Genomic DNA, 23168 nt, shown 5'->3' with positions numbered 1-23168 from the left:
TGTAACTATCCATATCCTAGGGACGATTTTACATTCATACCAAGCCAATTAACCCACAAATCTGCACGTCTTTGGAGTGTGGGAGGAAACCGAAGATCTCAGGGAAAACCCACGCAGGTCACGGGGAGAACGTACAAACTCCATACAGACTGGCACCCGTAGTCAGGATCGAACTCGGGTCTCTGGCGCCGTAAGGTAGTAGCCAGTGGCGGACTGGCCAGGGTGTCAGCTTGCCCGATGGCAAGTGGGCCCCTGATGAAGTGATGGCAAGTGGGCCCCTGTTAAATGATAGCATTGTAGTTGTGCGTGGGCCCCCTTTATCTCCTGGCAACCAATATTTTTAGACCCAGTCCGCCACTGGTAGTAACTCTACCGCTGCGCCACCATGCCGCGTGAGTACTGAGAAAATCAGAAAGGGAACACAATCCTTGGCCACATGGCAGCCGGGATACTGCAGATCAAATACAACCAAGTTAGATATAAATTACACTTTGGATCACGAGGGATTTGCCAAGTTTCTGTTTATTATTTCATGTGTACAGTGATAAGCTTTGGTTTGCATGCTATCCCATCAGTTCAGACAATACCATACATAGACACAATGAAGTCAAACTCAAGTACAATAGGTAGAGCAAAGAGGAAGATACAGAGTGCAGGATATAGTTCTCAGCATTGTAGCGCATCAGTTCCAGAGACAAAGTCCAATGTCCGCAATGGGGTAGAGGTGAATTGGACAGTACCCTAGCTTATGGAAGGACCGTTCAGAAGCCAGATAACAGAGGGGATGAAGCTATTCCTGAGTCTGGCGGTGCGCGCTTTCAAGCTTTTGTACCTTCTGCCGGACGGGAGCGGGGAGAAGAAGGAATGATCGGTGCGGGACAAGTCTTTGATAGGAGAATAAGCTGTTCCGATTTTGCTGAAGGGCCTGTTTCCATGCTGCGTGACTGACTCTATGTTTCAGTTTAGTTTATTGCCACGTGTACCGAGGTACAGCAAAAAGCTTTTGTTGCGTGCTAACCAGTCAGCGGCAAGACTACACATGATTACATTCGAGCCATTTACAGAGAACAGATGCATGATAGGGGAATGTGTAGGAAGGAACTGCAGATGGTGGTTTAAACCGAAGATAGAAACAAAATGCTGGAGTAACTCAGCGGGGACAGGCAGCATCTCTGGAGAGAAGGAACGGGCGACGTTTCAGGTCCAGACAAGAGATAACATTTAGACTCTACGATTCTATAACTCGGGGTTTTTCACTCTGTGACTTAGGAACAATTCTTGTAGTGGGACACCAGCTTGCGGAAAGCTCTGTAGAGCGAGGGGCTCTGGGTGCAGAGCAGGCCACCACTCCTCCACATCTGCCAGGGTGTGCGGTTGAGATCGGCGATGCAGAACCAGCCACGGGCAGGACGCGGGGACACGCACCACTTGGAGTGGTCCTGCCTGGTGTCGAAGAGGGCAGGTCCCGGCAGCTCGAGCATATCCACATTGTAAACGTGTTTGGGCAGGGAGCAGTTAGACGGCAGCACATGCTTCCCTCTCCTCCAGGACTGCACCAGCAAATCCGTACCCAGGCTCTGGGCAACCCAGGCCGCATAGATGTCTGAAAAAACAGCCAGCATTGTTTATTTATTTGCAAAAATAAATGTATTCAATTATTAACAATAATAGTTTAGTTTAGAGACTCAGTGTGAAAACAGGCACTTCCTGTAGATCAATCACTATTACTGATTTGATCCATGTCTAGTTTTGCTATAGCTGACCCGATCCATAATCCATGTCGGGTTTCCACTATGTCATCTTGTGGAATGCGAACAGCCATAACCTTTAGTTTTACCTAATGCCCCCTGTCCCACTTAGGAAACCTGAACGGAAACCTCTGGAAACTTTGTGCCCCACCCAAGGTTTCCGTGCGGTTCCCGGAGGTTTTTGTCAGTCTCCCTACCTGCTTCCACTACCTGCAACCTCCGGCAACCACCTGCAACCTCCAGGAACCGCACGGAAACCTTGGGTGGGGCGCAAAGTCTCCAGAGGTTTCCGTTCAGGTGTCCTATGTGGGGCAGGGGCACAAGACTTCAAGCCTACAGTACCTATTGCTATGGTCTCTGTATGTATTCTTATTTTAAGTACTTATTATGAAGCTTAATGACTCTATGTCAATAGTACTTCACACACTTCGGCCTACCGAGTCTGCGCCGACCAGGGGTCCCCGCACATTAACACTATCCCACACACACTAGGGACAATTTACACATGCACCAAGCCAATTAACTTACAAATTTGTACGTATTTGGAGTGTGGGAGGAAACCGAAGATCTCGGAGAAAACCCACACAGGTCACGCGGGGAACCATATAACCATATAACAATTACAGCACGGAAACAGGCCATCTCGGCCCTTCTAGTCTGTGCCGAACACGAATTCTCCCCTAGTCCCATCTACCTGCACTCAGACCATAACCCTCCATTCCTTTCCCATCCATTTAACTATCCAATTTATTTTTAAATGATAAAATCGAACCTGCCTCCACCACCTTCACTGGAAGCTCATTCCACACAGCCACCACTCTCTGAGTAAAGAAGTTCCCCCTCATGTTACCCCTAAACTTCTGTCCCTTAATTCTCAAGTCATGTCCTCTTGTTTGAATCTTCCCTACTCTCAGTGGGAAAAGCTTATCCACGTCAACTCTGTCTATCCCTCTCATCATTTTAAAGACCTCTATCAAGTCCCCCCTTAACCTTCTGCGCTCCAAAGAATAAAGACCTAACTTGTTCAACCTTTCTCTGTAACTTAGTTGCTGAAACCCAGGCAACATTCTAGTAAATCTCCTCTGTACTCTCTCTATTTTGTTGACATCCTTCCTATAATTAGGCGACCAAAATTGTGCACCATACTCCAGAATTGGCCTCACCAATGCCTTGTACAATTTTAACATTACATCCCAACTTCTATACTCAATGCTCTGATTTATAAAGGCCAGCACACCAAAAGCTTTCTTTACCACCCTATCTACATGAGATTCCACCTTCAGGGAACTGTGCACAGTTATTCCTAGCTCCCTCTGTTCAACTGCATTCCTCAATTTCCTACCATTTACCATGAACGTCCTATTTTGATTTGTCCTGCCAAGATGTGGCACCTCACACTTATCCGCATTAAACTCCATCTGCCATCTTTCAGCCCACTCTTCCAACTGGCATAAATCTCTCAGTAGACTTTGAAAATCTACTTCATTATCCACAACACCACCTATCTTAGTATCATCTGCAAACTTACTAATCCAATTTACCACACCATCATCCAGATCATTGATGTACATGACAAACAACAGGACCCAACACAGATCCCTGTGGCACCCCATTAATCAATGGCCTCCAACCTGACAAAGAGCCATCCACCATTACTCTCTGGCATCTCCCATTCAGCCACTGTTGAATCCATCTTGCTACTCCACCATTAATACCCAACAATTGAACCTTCTTAACCAACCTTCCATGAGGAACCTTGTCAAAGGCCTTACTGAAGTCCATATATACAACATCCACTGCTTTACCCTCATCAATTTTCCGAGTAACCTCTTCAAAAAATTGAAGAAGATTAGTCAAACATGACCTTCCAGGCACAAATCCATGTTGACTGTTCCTAATCAGACCCTGTTTATCCACATGCTTATATATATTATCTCTAAGTATCCTTTCCATTAATTTGCCCACCACTGACGTCAAACTAACAGGTCTATAATTGCTAGGTTTACTCTTAGAACCCTTTTTAAACAATGGAACAACATGCGCAGTACGCCAATCCTCCGGCACTATTCCCGTTTCTAATGACATTTGAAATATTTCTGACATAGCCCCTGCTATTTCTACACTAACTTCCCTCAATGTCCTAGGGAATATCCTGTCCGGACCTGGAGACTTATCCACTTTAATATTTTTCAAAAGTGTCAGTACTTCGTCTTCTTTGAATCTCATAGTTTCCATAGCTACTCTACTTGTTTACCTTACCTCACATAATTCAATATCCTTCTCCTTGGTGAATACCGAAGAAAAGAAATTGTTCAATATCTCCCCCATCTCTTTTGGCTCTGCAGATAGCTGTCCACTCTGACTCTCTAATGGACCAATTTTAGCCCTCGTTATCCTTTTGCTATTAATATAGCTGTAGAAACCCTTTGGATTTACTTTCACCTTACTTGCCAAAGGAACGTGCAAACTCCGTACAGACAGCACCCGTAGTCAGGATCGAACCTGGGTTTCTGGTGCTGTAAGCGCTGTAAAGTAGCAACTCTACCGCTGCGCCACTGTACCGCACCACCGCGCCGCCCTTTGCAAATAATATGTACAAAACAAACAATGCCAACACACCCACAACCAAATACAAAAATCAGCAGATATTCTCTATACTAAATATTAAATAATTATATTACAATCCTGGTCCAGAATTCATTCCACCCTCCGATGTGCCCAGCGGTTCCGCAAATCCAAGATGGTGCCCATGGACACCGCATGTTCCTTTTCGAGGGGCAACCTGGCACAGGCGGAACCCCGGAAAGGGGGCACTCAACGGTGAAAGTGGTACAAGGACATGAGGAACAGCATGGTTGAAGGGAGACCTTTCGGTTAGTTTAGTTTAGAGACATAACATGGATAGTTTGGTGCTGTGGAATCATTCACTAGTTTCATAAGTTCATAAGTGATAGGAGCAGAATTAGGCCATTCGGCCCATCATGTCTACTCCGCTATTCAATTATGGCTGATCTATCTCTCCCACCTAACCCCATTTTCCTGCCTTCTCCCCACAACCTCTGACGACACCCGTACTAATCAAAAATCTGTCAATCTCCGCCTTAAAAATGTCCATTGACTTGGACTCCACAGCTTTCTGTGGCAAAGAATTCCACAGATTCACCACCCTCTGACTAAAGAAATTGCTCGCAATCTCCTTCCTAAAATAGCATCCTTTAATTCTGAGGCTATGACCTCTGGTCCTGGACTCTCCCACTAGCATAACCATCCTCTCCACAGGAGATCAATGGTCGGTATGGACTCGGAGGGCTGAAGGGCCTGTATCGTTGGTGTATCCCTGAATCTAAAACTGAAACAGGCTGGTAAACACAGTACTCATAGGTAACATAATAAACAGCAAAATCAACAAATTATAAAAACTACAATATTAGAAACATAGAAACCTAGAAAATAGGTGTAGGAGTAGGCCATTCAGCCCTTCCAGCCAGTACCACCATTCAACACGATCATGGCTGATCATCCAAAATCAGTACCCTGCCCCTCCTTTCACCCTATATCCCTTGATTCCGTTAGCCCAAATAGCTATATCTAACTCTCCCTTGAAAACATCCAGTGGATTGGTCTCCACAGCCTTCTGTGGCAGAGAATTCCACAGATTCACAGCTCTCTGGGTGAAAATATTTTTCCTCATCTCAGTCCTAGATGGCCTACTGCTTATTCTTAAACTGTGACCCTTGGTTCTGGACTCCCCCAACATCGGGAAAATTTTTCCTGCAACTAGCCTGTCCAATCCCTTAAGAATTTTATAGTTTTCTATAAGATCTCCTCTCATTCTTCTAAATTCCAGTGAACATTAGCCCAGTCGATCCATTCTTTCATCATATGTCAGTCCCGCCATCCTGGGAATTAACTTGGTGAATCTGGTGAATCTACGCTGCACTCCCTCAATAGGAAGAATGTCCTTCCTCAAATTAGAAGACCAAAACTGTACACACTGCTCCAGGTGTGGTCTCACCAGGGCCCTGTATAACTACAGTAGGACCTCCTTGCTCCTAAACTCATATCCTCTCACCATTAAGGCCAACATGCCATTTGCTTTCTTCACTGCCTGCTGTACCTGCATGCTAACTTTCAGTGTACAAGGACTCCCAGGTCTCGTTGCACCTCCCCTTTTCCTAATTTGACACCATTCAGATAATAATCTGCCTTCTTGTTCTTGCCACCAAAATGGATAACCTCACATTTATCCATATTATACTGCATCTGCCATGCATCTGCCCACTCACCCAACCTATCCAAGTCACCCTGCAGCCTCATAGCATCCTCCTCGCAGCTCACACTGCCACCCAGCTTTGTGTCATCTGCAAACTTGGAGATGTCACGTTTAATTCCTACGTCTCAATCATTAATATATATATTATTGCAAAAAAGCCCAAAGTCTTTAGTGCTGTTAATTCATAGTTCAAATGTTTAGATTTAGGTTTATTATTGCCATGTGTACCAGGCTCTTAGTTTAGTTCATTATTGTCACCGAGGTACAGTGAAAAGCTTTTGTTGCGTGCTAACCAGCCCGAGGAAAGACAATACATGATTACAATCGAGCCGTCCACAATGTACAGATACGGGATAAAGGAAATAACGTTCAGTGCAAGGTAATGTCCGGTTAAAGATAGTCCGAAGGTCTCCAATGAGATAGATGGTAGGTCAGCACATATCTTTACTTGGTGTTAGGATGATTCAGTTGCCTGATAACAGCTGGTAAGAAACTGTCCCTGAATCTGGAGGTGTGCGTTTTCACACTTCTGTACCTTTTGCGTGATGGGAGAGAGGAGAAGAGGGAGTGACCGGGGTGCGATTGGTCCTTCATTATGCTGCTGGCCTTGCCGAGGCAGCGCGACTTCCTCTGCACTCTTTCCAATGCCTCCACTCACAGAGAGGGTCGGGCGGGCGAGGAGAGAGACGTGGGTCGGCGGGCCGAGCCGGTCGAGGGTGACGGAAGAGGCCCCGCAGCAGCCTGGGGCTCGCTTGGATCTGGAGCTGCTCCAGTACATCGAGCGCACGGACCGGACTTTGGACTTTGTGTAAATGGCGGCAATATATGGCGACTCGTGCGTGTGTGTGAGTTATGCAGGAAGCATTTCACCGTGCAGGGCACACGTGTTAGTAAAGCAGCATCGAGCCATTGAACTTACCGTCTCCAAAGAGCTTGTACTTTGCAAAACTCTGGAACAAGACTCCCCCCGTGGACATTAGTTTGGCTCGCCGTATCCACGGTGTCCGAGCAAGACTACCACCTTTAGCCACAATCTGCAGGTGAGAGAGCTCGGGCAGGAAGAGGTGAGGAAGAGTCCAATTGTAGACCTGTGGGTTGGTGTAGGACAACTGGTCGCCTACAGGGATAGATTTATAAAAATCTAAATAAACTTTATTCAGAGTAAAAATATATATACAGGACAGGTGATAGACACAAAATGCTGGAGTAACTCATCAGGACGGGCAGCATCTCTGGAGAGAAGGAATGGGTGAAGTTTCGGGTCGAGACCCTTCTTCAGACCATTCCTCCAGCATTTTGTGTCTAACCAGTTTAAACCAGCATTTCCAGTTCCTTCCGATATAAAACAGGTACTGTGCAAAATACTCTTCTGACATTCTCAGAGACATTCAATGCATCACTATGTAGTGTTTACACAATTTTACCCTTGCCACTCATGTGGCCCCCTGGGGCAATCTCCCTTCCCTTGTTTGAGGGGCGTCTCCACCAAACAGGGACATAGCCCCCCAATGTCCAGCAGCGGAAGGGCCCTAGACTGTGGTCCTCCCCCACAGAGCCTCCCTCAGCACATACTCCTGTTGTCTGCAGCAGGCCAGTCGACAACATTCCCCAACAGACACCCCGCTCTGCTGGGAGGTCAACAAAGCTCGGACCGACCAAAGAACGCCTTTTAATGAGTTGATGACCTCCCAGCAGCACTCGATGTCCGTATCTGAAGGCTTCCCTGGGAACAGTCTATGAATCAGTCAGTTACGGAGCTGTTCGGAATAAGTCGTGACGAGGACCCTTGCAAACTTCTCCAGACTCTCTTTGCAAATCCACACCCTGCGAAGAGGAGGGAAACCGTCTCCTCTCCATAGCAGCCGTCCCGAGGGCAGCGTGCGCTGGTTGTGAGGTTCCGACGGTGCAGGAAATATCTGACTGGGAGGGCTCCCCTCACCGCCAGCCAAGCCAGGTCTTGGTGCTTATTGACGAGTGCCCACAAGGATAGATGGTGACGTCTATTAGGTTAGTCATGGAGAGGGACCGTTGTTCACAGATAAAAGGCAAGACGAGAATTAAACATAACCTTAGTTAAATGGAGATGCAAGATACTGAAGGTACATCAAAGATAGACACAAACAGCTGGAGTAACTCAGCGGGACAGGCAGCGTCTCTGGAGAGAAGGAATGGGTGACGTTTCGGGTCAAATCCCTTCTTCAGACGGTTTCCCAGCTGTCCAAAGAAGGGTCGCAACCCAAAACGTCACCCATTCCTTCTCTCCAGAGATGCTGCCTGTCCCGCTGAGTTACTCCAGCTGTTTGTGTCTATCCTGTTACAGTTGTACAAGACATTGGTGAGGCCGCATTTAGAGGAAAGATGTTGTTTAGGTGGAACGAGTGTAGAAGAGATTTACGAGGATATTGCCAGGACTTGAAGGCCTGAGCTATAGGGAGAGGTTGTGCAGGCTCGGACTTTATTCCTTGGGGAGATTTTGATCGAGTCATTTACAGTGTACAGACACATGATAAGGGAATAATGTTTAGTGCAAGTGAAAGCCAGTAAAGTCCGATCAAAGATAGTCCGAGGTTCTCCGACGAGGTAGATAGAGGTTCAGACTGCTCTCTAGTTCCTTCCTACATGTGGGCAGCATGGTGGCGCAGTGGTAGAGTTGCTGCCTTACAGTGGTTTCAGTGCCAGAGACCTGGGTTCGATCCTGACTACGGATGCTATCTTTTTGGAGTTTGCACGTTCCCCCCGTGACCTGCGTGGGTTTTCTCCGAGATCTTCGGTTTCCACCCACAAAGACGTGCAGGTTTGGAGGTTGATTGGCTTGCTATAAATGTAAATGGTCCCCAGTGTGTGTAGGATGGTGTAGAATTAATATGAGGGGATCGCTGATCAGATTCAACTAAACAATTGTTCCTTACCGATCTCTGTCACCTGGTGGTACGGGATTGTAACACACAGGAAGCTTTGTCCATTTCTCCGTCCGGAGTTAGGCCAGGAATACCCCTGCTCCACGCCGGGAGGGAAATTAGGAACACTGTGCATCAGCCACAACCCCTGGACTCTGTCAAACATCAGCACCCCTGAAATTAGACAGTGCAACAATGAGGCTAGGATGAAAGGTGCAGTCCGAGCTCGAGACCGGAGTCTAGTTTAGTTTAGTTTAAAGATACCAAGCAGAAACAGGCCCTTCGGCCCACCGATTCCGTGCCGACCGGCGTTCCCCGTACACTAGGGTGGCACGGTGGCGCAGCGGTAGAGTTGCTGCCTCACAATGCCAGAGACCCGACTTTGATCCTGACTACGGGTGCTGTCTGTACCGAGTTTGCACGTTCTCCCCATAACCTGCCTGGCTTTTCTCCGAGTGCTCTGGTTTCCTCCCACACTCCAAAGACGTGCAAGTTGGTAGGTTAATTGGCTTGGTATGTAGGATCGTGTTAATGTGTGGGGATCGCTGATCGGTGCAGACGCGGTGAACGGAATGGCCTGTTTCCATGCTGTACCTCTAAACTAAACTAAACTAAACTTCTATACTCAGTATTGTCTGAAGAAGGATCCCAACCCGAAATGTCGCCCATCCACATTCTCCAGAGATGCTGCCTGACCTACTGAGGTGCTCCAGCACTTTATGTCTTTCCATAAATAATAGCAATATTCAATGTGGGAAGCCAGATAGAACTCAGCGTTTAGCTCTGTGTGAGAAGCAGATTTTATATTTTGAGCCACTCAACCACTAGAGGGAGTTGCTAATAGGATCACATCACAGGCTTCCACCTCGGCCTAATGACCTTTTTTTATCGCTTCGCCCAACACCCCCTCCCCTTCCGAATCTGACCTTTCTGTCCTGGGCCTCCTCCATGGTCAGAGTGAGTCCCACCGCAAATTGGAGGAGCAGCACCTCATATTTCGCTTGGGCAGTTTACACCCCAGCAGTATGAACATTGACTTCTCCAATTTCAGGTAGTCCTTGTTTTCTCCTTCCTTCCCAGCCTACTCTCTCCGCCTCTTCCTTTCTTTTTCCCACGTTTGGACGTTCTACCCGTGAACTGCGTGGGTTTTCTCCGAGATCTTCACTTCCCTCCCACACTCCAAAGACGTGCAGGTTTGTAGGTTAATTGGTTTTGGTATAAATGTAAATTGTCCCTCGTGTGTGTAGGATAGTGTTAGTGTGCGGGGATCGCTGGTCAGTGCGGACTCGGTGGGCCGAAGGGCCTGTATCCGCGTAGTATCTCTCAACTAAACTAAAACTAAACTCAGCAAAAGACTGTGAACATCCACCTTATCCATGTCCCTCATGCTTCTACAGAACACTATAAGCCCACACCTCAGCCTCCGATGCTCCAAAGACTCCACTCTCGTATAGCCCATATGCCCTCCAGTTCCTGCAACAAATTTGTGAATCTCGTCTGCACCATCGCTCGCTTAATCCCATCCATCTTAATTTAGTTTTAGGTTAGCGGCCACCCCGTACACTAGCAGTATCCCACACACTAGGGGGGCAATGTTTACAATTTTACCAAAGCCAAATGTAACCTGCAAACCTGTACGTCTTTGGTCATGGAATCATAGAGTGATACAGTGTGGAAACAGGCCTTTGGCCCAACTTGCCCACACCGGGTGTGTGGGAGAAACCCTAGCGGTCACGGGGAGAGCGTGCAATCTCCATACAATCAACCCTCTTAGGATGGAACCTGGCGCTGTGAGGCAGCAACTCTACCGCTGCGCCACCGTGCCGCCCTGTAAATGTTGTTATAGAACCTGCCTCAATACCTCCTCGTTCCACATACCCACCACCCTCTGTGTGAAAAGGACACTTTAATCTTTAAGAAATTTATGATCTTCTGAGATCTAAGAACGGCACGGTGGGGCAGCGGTAGAGTTGCTGCCTTACAGCGGTAGAGTTGCTGCCTTACAGTGCTTGCCGCTCCAGAGACCCGGTTCGACCCCGACTACGGGTGCTGTCTGTACGGAGTTTGTACGTTCTCCCCTTGACCTGTGTGGGATTTCACCGAGATCTTCAGTTTCCTTCCACACTCCAAAGACGTACAGGTTTGTAAGTTAATTGGCTTCCATCAGTGGGGGGCGACCGGCGGCACCTGGACCGCACACGCTGCGGTCCACAGTCACCGACAGCATTTCCGAGCCAAGCCCAGCGCCGCTAGCACAGCCTGAACAACAGCAGCGGGCTGGAGGTAAGGCAAAACTGAAGTCAGACCGGCCGGTATACTCAGACGAGTCCGATGCGGAAGACTCACCGCCCGAGAGCGGCAAAGGTGGCCGTTTGAGCCGAATGCAGCAAATGCTCCAGCGAGACTTGCTCCGGGAGATGGGGCAATCTCGCTAAGGGAGCACAAGCACTCCCGCTCCAGTGCACTGTCAAGCACTGGCCATCGCATCTCCCTCAGCAGAGGGGAGCGTTGGCGACCAGGACTGGGCTGGTCAAGAACAGGGGTCACTGGCTGAAGATACCGGGAGTATGCTTGGGGTACAGGAACAGGAAGAGCTGCTGGGAGTGGTGAACGGCAACGTGGCAACACCGCGAGCGGGGCGGCCGTTACAGCCTAAACTGGTGGCCAGCATTGACTACCTGTCCTTTAAACCACTGCAAGAACAGGTAGTCAATGAGGTGTTGGACCTCTACACGCCTCCTGAAAACTGCATTTCGCTCAATGTGCCTGCCGTCAATAGTCAAATCTGGGGGTACATTGGGCAGGGTATCAGAACCCAAGAATTGAAACTGCAGAAAATATTGAAGCTCCTGACGTAGGCTATCATCTCGTATGCTCGTTCCGTGGACGGGGTAGACATGACAACTAACCAGCAAGATACCCTGGCTCTACTGTGCAACACACAGTATGAGATTAACAACCTCCGTAAGGAAGCAATAAGACCTGCCCTCAATCCAAAATTTGCAGGACCTCAGAACCACAGATCCTGCTATTTGGCAAGGACTTGCCCAAGCAAGTCAAAGACTTGGACGAAGAATCCAAAGCATTTGGCCTCATGAGGGCAGGATCCGGAACGAGCAGAACCACGCAACCCAGACGGCAGTACCCCACCGCATCCACCAGTAGGCGTCAACTTCATGGGACTGGTGAAAGCTCGGGGCCCGCATACCATCCCCGGAAGTCTTTTTTAGGACAGGGCCCATGGAAAATGCGCCACCCCCCAACAGCACCACCCCGACAGACAAGGAACCAGAAACCGAAGAAATGAATACACCACCAATAACAATGGAGGTAGGTGGGTCTGGTTCCTACCAGTACATAAAAGGTGGGGGCATTGTGCTAACAGGGGGGAGACTACACCTGTTTATGGAAGCATGGAGGACTATCACACTTGATAGTTATATACTTAATAGTATTCGAGGATATAAAATTGAATTCATTCAAGAAAACATGCCACCAGTTCAGCATGCACCCCAAAGGGGTTTTACCCTCTCACTAAAAGAAAAACGGGAGGGACAAGCAGAACTGGTGAGGTTACATACAAAGGGTATCATAGAGAAATCTGAACATGAACCTTTGGAATTTGTATCAAATATATTTACTAAAACCAAAAAAGATGGTGGATGTCGCATCATCATTGACTTAACTACATTGAATACTTTCGTTAAGTATATACACTTTAAAATGGAAACATTTGTGACTGCCAAACAATTGATTTCCAAAGGATACTTTATGGCAAGCATCGATTTAAAAGATGCATAATATTCAGTACCTATTCATAAGGATCATCGTAGATACCTAAAATTTACCTGGATAGGGCAACTATGGCAGTACAAATCGTTGCCTAATGGTCTAACGTCAGCCCCAAGACTGTTTACCAAGATATTAAAACCATATTAAGCAATATTAAGAAAACAAAAACATATTGTCATGGCATATCTTGATGATATTTTGATAATAGGCAAAACCATGGAATTAGCTAATTCAGCAGTATTAGCTACTAGACATTTATTTGAAACTTTGGGTTTTGTCATACATCCAGATAAATCTAAGTTGACGCCATCCACAACTATGGACTATCTGGGATTCACAATTAACTCAGTCCACATGTCTGTAACGTTGCCAAAAGAAAAATCAGCAGAATTGGCACAAACGTGTAACAAATTAATGGTTAACAATCGACCAACCATCCGACAAGTGGCAAGAGTAATTGGGAAATTGGTAGCAGCATTTCCAGCTACCCAGTTTGGACCTTTGCATTATCAAAACTTACAAAGAGCAAAAGGTGCAAGCGTTAAAACAACATGCAGGTCACTTTGACCGAACCATGAAATTGCCCATTGAAGCAATATCAGAGTTACAATGGTGGATAGAGAACATTTGGCATAGTTCCAGTCCCATCATTATCAATAACCCAACGTTAACAATACAAACAGATGCCAGTGCTCAAGGCTGGGGAGCAACTAATACCATATCCAGTACAGGTGGTAGATGGACTAATCTAGAATCATCACTACTACAGACACTGGGCATAAACTATTTGGAAATGTTGGGTGTGTTCTATGGTTTAAAAGCATATTGTACAAATATGCAACATTTGCATGTTCGTTTGCAGATTGACAATACCACAGTGGTGGCCTATATTAACCATATGGGCGGGATAAAATCGATATCATGTGATAATTTGGTCAACACAATCTGGCAATGGTGTGTCGACAAACATATTTGCTATCAGCAACTTACCTACCAGGTAAGCTAAATACAGTGGCAGACACCAGGTCATGCAAGTTCAATGATAACATCGAATGGATGTTAAACCCCAAAGTATTTGCTGAAATTACAAAGCAATATGGAACACCAGATATCGATCTCTTTGCATCCCGACCAAGTACCGATGTATGTCGCTTGGGAACCAGACCCTGAGGCAGCGGCGATGGATGCATTCGCGCTGAACTGGGGGAACAATTTTTCTATGCTTTTCCCCCCTTCTGCCTCATCAGTCGGGTTCTACGCAAAATACAGATGGACCATGCTTCAGGCATTTTGGTAGTACCCGACTGGCCTCCACAGCCATGGTTCCCAGTGGTCCTTGACAGGGTCGTTGAAACACCAATGACCATTCTCAGTGGACCAGATCTACTGATTCACCCTGTATCAGGTGAAAGTCACCCATGCCATGACAGAATAAACCTACTGGGTTGCAGATTCTAAAAAGACCTGGGATTGTCAAACAGGACCATGGACACGATGACAGCATCTCACCGACTTTCCACCAAGAAACAATACCTCTCGAGTATAAGAAAATGGGAAACATACTGCTCGAGAACAGGGCAACCTACACATCAACCACCATAACAAATGTACTGGAGTTCCTGGCCAGCCTTCACCATGATGAAGGTCTGAGCTATAGTGCTATCAATTGTGCTAGAAGTGCACTGTCGGCCTACCTAAGACAGGCACCAGGACAACAGGCCATAGGGTCTCATCCGCTGGTGGCCAAATTAATGAGAGGGATCTTCAATTAAAACCCCTCTAGACCTAGGTACACCAAGATCTGGGATGTCAGTGTTGTCCTGACATACCTAAGGGGATGGTCACCAGCCAGATCCCTCACTCTGGAACAGCTAACCCTGAAAACGGCCATGCTGATGGCTCTAGTCTTAGCACAAAGGGTCCAGTCTCTTTACTTACTCAAACTGGACAATATGGTCGTAACACCAGACCAAATAACATTCACCATTCAGGAGCTGGTAAAACAGAGCAGACCAGGAACTTCAGGTCTTATTATGGAATTCCGGGCGTACCCACCTGACCCCCGTTTATGTGTCATGACTCACCTTCTATTATACATCAACACAACCAAAGATTCCCGAGGGAGAGAAAAAGCACTATGGGTCAACCACAAAAAACCACATGGTCGGGTGTCGAGTCAAACCATCTCTAGATGGCTCAAACCGGTACTGGGAGCTGCTGGAGTGGATACTGATATTTACACATCTCACTCCACCAGGGCAGCATCCACGTCGGCGGCTAAAAGAATGGAGGTGCCATTGGACCACATCCTGGCAACAGCGGGGTGGTCCATGGAAATAACTTTTCAAACATTCTACAACAAGCCATTAGCAGAACCTGTTTTATTTGCAGAAATAATTTTAGACTCTGCAAATATATAATTTAAGCCCGGGGGAGCATTATTTTCTTTGTTATTGTTTTCAAATAAATACCATTATTGTTTTATAAACAGATTCATGTTTGATTACAATAACATACTTACTCCCTTGGATGACTTCGGCAGCGAGTGAAGTATGAACTGTTACACGGTTTGAAATCACAGAGCTTTGAAATCTTCACATAGTCACTCACGTGACTCCGAAGTAAAATAGTAAGATTAAACGAGAACTTACCAGTTTGCAGTAACTTAGTTCTCCTTATCTTTACTATGTTTATTTCAATTATTGTGTTGTTTGTGTGATTCCACACCGCTGTTTTGAAGTATGTCGCGCATGCGTGCTGGTGGGGTCTTCACGTAATCCCTCATCGTAACTCCTCATAAAATAAAGATCAAACTTCAAACTGGTAAGTTCTCGTTTAATCTTACTATTAAACACTCTTACCTCTGGTCTTGATCCCACCTTCCAGATCAGTTTACCGTGCGGGACCTTAACAAAAGTCCCTAAATTCAATCATTTATTTTCTTACATTATACAAAACCACCTCTCGAATAGTGAAAGGCCTGGATAGAGTGGATGTGAAAAGGATATTTCCATTAGTGGGAGAATCTAGGACCAGAGGTCACAGCCTCAGAATTAAAGGACGTTCCTTTAGGAAGGAGATGAGGTGGAATTTCTTTAATCAGAGGGCGGTGAATCTGTGGAATTCTTTGCCACAGAAGGCTGTGGAGGCCAAGTAAGTGGATATTTTAAAGGCAGAGATAGATAGATTCTTGATTAGTACGTGTGTCAGGAGTTATGGGGAGAAGGCAGGAGAATGGGGTTGAGAGGGAGAGATAGATCAGCCATGATTGAATGGTGGAGTGGACTTGATGGGCCGAATGGCCTAATTCTGCTCCTACCACTTATGACCTTATGACCCTCAGACTGTTGGCAGCAATTCAGTAACTCCAGTGACGTAGCAACAAGAATAATGAATGGAAAATTACGGCTTTGGGTTAAAGGGGAAAGGGTTGATTTTGTAAGAGGGTCATTGGACGCAGGTTTGCGTTGCAGATGACGGGTAGTTACATTATCGAGTGATAGAGCAACAAGAGCGATACAGTAGCGTTCTGGTTCAGATAACCCGCACAATCCCCGCAGGCAGCCATGACCTTGGCTCACAAACCTTGTGTACCTGACGTTTAGTTTAGAGATCCAGCAGGAAATCAGGCGCCCTGCGGTCCACCGAGTCCACGCCGACCATTGATCACCTGTTCACACTAGTTATAGAGTCACAGAGTCAGAGTTGTACCAGCCCAAGATAGGCACTAAATGCTGGGAGTAACTCAGCGGGACAGGCAGCATCTCTGGAGAGAAGGAATGGGTGACGTTTCAGGTCCAGACCCTTCTTCAGACCAACCCAACTTGCCCACACCGACCAAGATGCCCCATCTACACTAGTCCCACCTGCCTGTGTTTGGTTCATATATCTCCAAGCCTGTCCTATCCACGTACCTGTCCATGTGTCTTTTAAGTAGTTATCCCACTTTCACATCCACTCCCTACACACTAGAGACAATTTACAACTTAGAGAGGCCGATTAACCTACAAAAACCGCACGTCTTTTTTCTTGGAATAAATCCATGCGGCCAATAGGCAATAGTCAATAGACAATAGATGCAGGAGTAGGCCATTCGGCCCTTCAAGCCAGCACCGCCATTCACTGTGATCATGGCTGATCTTCTAGAATCAGTGCCCCCCGTTCCTGCCTTCTCCCCATATCCCCTGACTCCACTATCTTCCAGAGGTCTATCTAGCTCTCTCTTCAAAGCATCCAGGGAATTGGACTCCACTGCCCCCTGAGGCAGAGAATTCCACAGATTCACAACCCTCTGGGTGAAAGGCAGAATGTGCTCCACCTGCTGCGCCACTGTGCCGCCCTGAATAATGTTTGAGGGAAGCCGAGTTCACACAACGATCAAAGGCGGTCACGGTGGCGCAGCGGTAGAGTTGCTGCCTTACAGCAAATGTAGCGCCGGAGACCCGGGTTCGATCCCGACTACGGGTGCTGTCTGTACGGAGTTTGTACGTTTTCTGCGTGGGTTTTCTCCTAGACCTTCAGTTTCCTCCCACAATCCAAAGGTTTGTAGGTTAATCGGCTTGGTAAATGTAAAAATTGTCCCTTGTGGGCGTAGGATAGCGTTAATGTGCGGGGATCGCTGGTCGGCGCGGACCCAGTGGGCCGAAGGGCCTGTTACCGTGCTGTATCTCTAAACTAAACTAAACTTGGAGAGAACGGGATAAGAGCAAAGTTTAAAAGTTTGGGACAGAAAACACAAGATGATATTTGATCAGAAACTCTGTGTGTGTTGAGTAAACTCAGTGTTGTTCCAAGCCATGAAGGATTTGGCTTATTGACCAAACAATGTACGTGACCCTTGCGGACCATTCCATTTCACAATGGTCAACAATATTCATCTGTTGTATATTAATTAGGTTATTCAAACATGACTCCAAAGTATTCTGCCCGGCAAAGGGAGCGGAAATCCTGCGCCAATCTCCTCCGCCTTAATCCTTCCATAGATGCATACAGCACGGAAACAGGCCCTTCAGCCCAACTTGCCCAAGTCGAACAACATGCCCCATCTACACTAGTCCAGCCCATTTTTCCAGTCCACTGTATACAATTCTGCTTACAAGTCCGACCTGCCCACGTTTGGCCCAATCCTCACTACATCTTTCCTATCCACGTACCTGTCCAAACATATTTTAAATGTTGTTATTGTACACACCTCAACTACCGCCTCTGGCAGCCCGTTCCAACTACACACCATCCACTTTGTGAAAAAGATGCACCTCAGATTCCTATTATATCTTTCCCCCCTCACCTTAAACCCATGTCCTCTGGTTCTTGATTCCCCCACCCTGGGTAAAAGACTGTGCATACATCCTATCTATTCCTGGGATAGCAGGACTTTCATATGAAGAAAGACTGGATAGACTCGGCTTGTACTCGCTAGAATTTAGAAGATTGAGGGAGGATCTTATAGAAACTTACAAAATTCTTAAGGGGTTGGACAGGCTAGATGCAGGAAGATTGTTCCCGATGTTGGGGAAGTCCAGAACAAGGGGTCACAGTTTAAGGATAAGGGGGAAGTCTTTTAGGACCGAGATGAGAAAAAAAAAATTCACACAGAGAGTGGTGAATCTGTGGTATTCTCTGCCACAGAAAGTAGTTGAGGCCAGTTCATTGGCTATATTTAAGAGGGAGTTAGATGTGGCCCTTGTGGCTAAAGGGATCGGGGGTATGGAGAGAAGGCAGGTACAGGATACTGAGTTGAATGATCAGCCATGATCATATTAAATGGCGGTGCAGGCTCGAAGGGCCGAATGGCCTACTCCTGCAGCTATTTTCTATGTTTCTATGTTTCTATTCCTCTCATGATTTTATACACCTCTATAAGATCACCCCTCATCCTCCTGCGCTCCATGGAATAAAGTCCTAGCCTGCCAAACTTCTCCAGGTCGGTCAGGTCCACGAGTCCTGGAAATATCTCTGCGCTTTTTCCTGCTTAATAGCATAATTTCTATAGCAGGGTGAGCAAAACTGAACACAAAACTCCAAGTGTGGCCTCACCAACCTCACTAAAGTCCATAATGCGCTGACTATGTGGAGTCTGCACGTTCTCACTGTGACTGCGTGGGTTTCCTCTGGGTGCTCCGGTTTCGTCCCGCATCCTAAAGACGTTTGTCGGTTAATCGGCCCTCTGTAAATTCCCCTCTAGTGTGTAGGGAGCGGATGAGAAAGCGGGATTACATAGAACTAGTGGGAACGGGTGATGGATGGTCGGCCTAATGCCTGACCTTCTGATGGTCATTAGGCCATAAGTGATAGGAGTAGAATTAGGCCATTCGGCCCATCAAGTCTACTCCGCCATTCAGTCATGGCTGATCTATCTCTCCCTTCTAAACCCCATTCACCTGACTTCTCCCCATAACCCCTGACACCCGTACTAATTATGTTGCGACCGGACCAACCAGGTTACTGCAGCTGACCCTTGCTGCAACAGTGTGGAAGACCCACCTTTAGTATGTCCATGGTCTGGGTCATAAGGCATCCAGGGTGCAGCATCATTGTAGATAAAATACGCACTGTCGTTCACCTGTTTACAAAGGAACAATAAGGTCATAAGGTAATAGGTGATAGGAGCAGAATTTAGGCCATTCGGCCCATCAAGTCTACTCTGCCATTCGATCATGGCTGATCTATCTCTCCCTCCTAACCCCATTCTCCTGCTTTCTCCCCATAATCCATGACACCATTACTAATCAAGAACGGTGACACAGCGTTAGACCATGCTGCCTCACAGCACCAGAGATCCGGGTTCGATCCTGACCACGGGTGCTGTCTGTACGGAGTTTGCACGTTCTCCCCGTGACCCTAGGGGTTTTCTCCGGGTGCTCCCATTTCCACCCACACTCCAAAGACATACAGGTTTGCAGGTTAATTGGTTTCTGAAAATTATCCCCAGTGTGTAGGATAGTACTAGTGTATGAAGTGATCGCTGGTTGGCATGGACTCGGTGGGCCGAAGGGCCTGTTTCCATGCTGTATCTCTAAACTAAACCAAACCAAACTAAAGATTAGTACGGGTGTCAGGGGTTATGGCGAGAAGGCAGAAAATGGGGTTGAGAGGGAAAGATAGATAGACAATAGACAATAGACAATAGACATTGGTCCAGGAGTAGGCCATTCGGCCCTTCAAGCCATTCAATATGATCATGGCTGATCATCCACAATCAGTACCATGTTCCTGCCTTCTCCCCATATCCCCTGACTCCGCTATCTTCAAGAGCCCTATCTAGCTCTCCCTTGAAAGTATCCAGCGACCTGGCCTCCACCGCCCTCTGAGGCAGAGAATTCCACAGACTCACAACTCTCTGTGTGAAAAAATGTTTCCTCGTCTCCGTTCTAATTGGCTTACCCCTTATTCTTAATCTGTGACCCCTGGTTCTGTACTCCCCCAACATCGGGAACATGTTTCCTGCCTCCAGCGTGTCCAAACCCTTAATAATCTTATATGTTTCAATCAGCCATGATTGAATGGTGGAGTAGACTTGATGGGCAGAATGGCCTAAATCTGCTCCTAGAACTTATGAACATGAATTTATAAACTAAACTAAACTAAGCAAACTAAACTAACCACTACCATGTACCATGTAACCAGTACCATGGAACACTGCAAGGGTCATGTTGGCATTATGTAGATGCAGGTTGACCACAGAGTCCATTAGACACTTGCCTTTGACGTGTAGGTTGAATAAAGCTGCTGTAAGGTTCTTCCCACCGCGCTCTCCGTCGCGTTGACCAGGTATTTGCCTTTCTGCCAGTCCTTCATCGATGGGTCCAGGTAGATGTACGTCAGCCCCAGACCGCCAGCGCGATGTTCCACGTGCCTGGGCAACTTGTACACGGCAAACCTATGAGGACAAGCACAGGGGAGAAGATGAACATAAAACAGGAGCGGTACGGTGGCGCAGCGGTAGAGTTGCAGCCACACATTGCCAGAGACCCTGGTTCCATCCTGACTACGGGTGCTGTCTGTGTGGAGTTTGTACGTTCTCCCCGTGACCCGCGTGGGTTTTCTCCGGGATCTTTGGTTTCCTCCCACACTCCAAAGACGTACAGGTTTGTAAGCTAATTGGCTTCTGTAAAATTGTAAATTGTTCCTAGTGTGTAGAATAGAACTAATGTATGGCGTGGACTCACTGGGCCAAAGTCTTCTGTTCCTTGTGAGGAGGTGGGGGGGGGGGGGGGGGGGAGCCTTGCTCCAACACCATTCATGGGGCTTCTGGTAAAGCCAGTGTGGGCTCACGGACACTCCCACAGAGCGGCCCCTCACTTGCTGACAGCGGAGAGGGGAGGAGAGCGTATGGGAGGCAGAGGGCAGGCTCTCAATGTATCCCAGAATACCCCCTCCCCATCTGAACTAACATGGTGGCACTAAGGACTTTGGGCTTTTTTGCAGTAATATTTTAGTTTTTATAAATTGTTGAATGGTTAGTTTATTATTATGTTATTTATGAGTACTGTGTTTGAAGGCCTGTTTTAGATTTAGTTTTCGACTAAAATCCAGTTCCCGTACACTAACACTATCCTGCACACACTAGGGACTATTTACAAAGCCAATTAACCTACAAATCTGCACGTTTTTTGGAGTGTGGGAGGAAACCGGAGCACCCGGATAAAACCCACGCAGTCACAGAGAGAAGGTATAAAGTCTGTACAGACAGCACCAGTGGACAGAATCACACCCGGGTCTCTGGCGCGGTGAGGCAGCAACTCTACCGCTGCGCCACTATGCCGCCCAATGAGGATGCTGCATTTTTAGTCATGGAGACATACAGCATGGAAACAGGCCCTTCGGCCCACCGAGTCCACGCCGACCAACGATCACCACATACACTAGCACCATCCTACACACTAGTGGCAATTTACAGAAGCCAATTAAATTACAAACCTGCACGTCTTTTGAATGTGGGAGGAAACCAGAGCATCTGGAGAGAACACACTCCGTACAGACAGCGCCCGTAGTCAGGATTGAGCTCGGGTCTCTGGCGCTGTGAGGCAGCAACTCTACCGCTGCGCCACCGTGCTAGCATAGACTAGTTGGGCCGAATGTTAACCACTCCATGTAGTCATAAGGTCGTAAGTGATAGAAGTACAATTAGGCCATTCGGCCCATCATGTCTACTCCACCATTCAATCATGGCTGATCTATCTCTCCCTCCTGAACCCATTCTCCTGCCTTCTCCCCATAACCCCTGACACCCGTACTAATCAAGAATCTGTCTATCCCTGCCTTAAAAATATCCATTGACTTGGTCTCCACAGCCTTCTGTGGCAAAGAATTGCACAGATTCACCACCCTCTGACGAAATAAATTCCTCCTCATCTCAAGTCGTCAAGTCTAGTCAAATTTATTTGTCACATACACATATAAGATGTGCAGTGAAATGAAAGTGGCAATGCCTGCGGATTGTGCAAAAAGCTACAGAACAGAATAGAACAGAATCAGTATGTCCTTTAATTCCGAGGCTGTGCCCTCTGGTCCTGGACTCTCCCACTGGTGGAAACATCCTCTCCACATCCACTCTCTCCAGGCCTTTCACAATTCGGAAAGTTTCAATGCCATACTTCTCGTACTCACCAATCCACCTGTTGGCCCAGCTCATTTCTGCAGGAGATGGCGGCCAAGCCGGGGTGGAGGAGAGCGACGATCAGAAGGAGCAGACTGCACGGTGGTCCTGTCTTCATTTCAAGAGCTGCTGAGCTGTGAAGAGCTGAGTTGCTGGCAGTCTCCTGTCAGCTTCAGTGGGGGAGGTTGTGTCACGAGCCAGGTTCGTCTTGCTGAATCAACTTCCAGAAAGCAGAAGTGACACTGTGGTAAATCGCACGTGAGAAGCTACCAGTCCCTCCGCACATTGTCCCCCGCTGCCTTTGACACTTGATCATCTTGCCCAGATAAAACAGTTCAGCTAAAGACTCAGATAGTTAAGATGCGGCTGACCTGAGCCTGTGATGGTGACTCTGGGGGAGCTTCTGGCCACTTCCGCTGTTTGTTCTTGAGTACAGCAAGGAGATACCTAGGGTAGACACATAATGCTGGAGTAACTCTGCGGGACAGGCAGCATCTATGGAGAGAAGGAATGGGTGTGATTCAGGGTCTCGACACAAAACATCACCCATCCTTTCTCTCCATAGGTGCTGACTCACCCGCTGAGTTACTCCAGCATTTTGTGTCTACCTTCGATTTTATCCAGCATCTGCAGTTCTTTCTCACACAAGGTGATACCCAGATGGTGCTTTCAGCCACTCATTCTTCAGTGTAGGTGACCCATGCCCAGACAAGGACCAGTCTCACCCCAGTCACTCCCTCTTCTCCCCTTGCCCAACGGGCAAGTGGTACAAAAGTGTGAAAAATACATACATAGAATTATAGAGTCGTACGGCATGGAAACAGGCCCTTCGGCCCAACTTGCCCACGGCTAACATGCCC

The 23168-nt window shown here is 47.3% G+C and overlaps 1 protein-coding gene across 2 annotated transcripts; it reads right to left on the bottom strand.

Annotated features, from left to right (window-relative positions):
• Positions 1–506: 506 nt before the first annotated feature.
• On the bottom strand, positions 507–22706 carry dnase2b (deoxyribonuclease 2 beta). Of its 2 annotated transcripts, XM_033029080.1 has the most exons (6): positions 22320–22704; positions 20412–20589; positions 19194–19272; positions 8931–9092; positions 6941–7138; positions 507–1603 (listed from the first exon to the last, which is right to left on the bottom strand). In XM_033029080.1, exons 1-6 carry the CDS (start codon positions 22424–22426, stop codon positions 1266–1268), a joined length of 1062 nt encoding a protein of 353 aa, XP_032884971.1. In that variant the 5' UTR covers positions 22427–22704; the 3' UTR covers positions 507–1265. The 2 variants fall into 2 exon arrangements, with proteins under 2 accessions (XP_032884971.1, XP_032884972.1); XM_033029081.1 differs by lacking the exon at positions 8931–9092 and having other exon boundaries at positions 22320–22706.
• Between the last annotated feature and the right edge of the window lie 462 nt (positions 22707–23168).

This window comes from Amblyraja radiata, chromosome 10, assembly GCF_010909765.2.
Source record: "Amblyraja radiata isolate CabotCenter1 chromosome 10, sAmbRad1.1.pri, whole genome shotgun sequence".
Classification (NCBI taxonomy): domain Eukaryota; kingdom Metazoa; phylum Chordata; class Chondrichthyes; order Rajiformes; family Rajidae; genus Amblyraja; species Amblyraja radiata.
This window is presented reverse-complemented; position numbering and strand designations above follow the sequence as displayed.

Excerpts from the sequence above, each read along its gene's own strand:
- dnase2b (XM_033029080.1), bottom strand. The coding sequence starts at position 22,426 with ATGAAGACAGGACCACCGTGCAGTCTGCTCCTTCTGATCGTCGCTCTC. Across the intron at positions 19,273-20,411 it reads ATTCAACCTACACGTCAAAG|GTGAACGACAGTGCGTATTT; the intron begins GCAAGTGTCTAA and ends CTTTGTAAACAG. Across the intron at positions 9,093-19,193 it reads AGACCATGGACATACTAAAG|GGGTGCTGATGTTTGACAGA; the intron begins GTGGGTCTTCCA and ends GTCTAATTTCAG.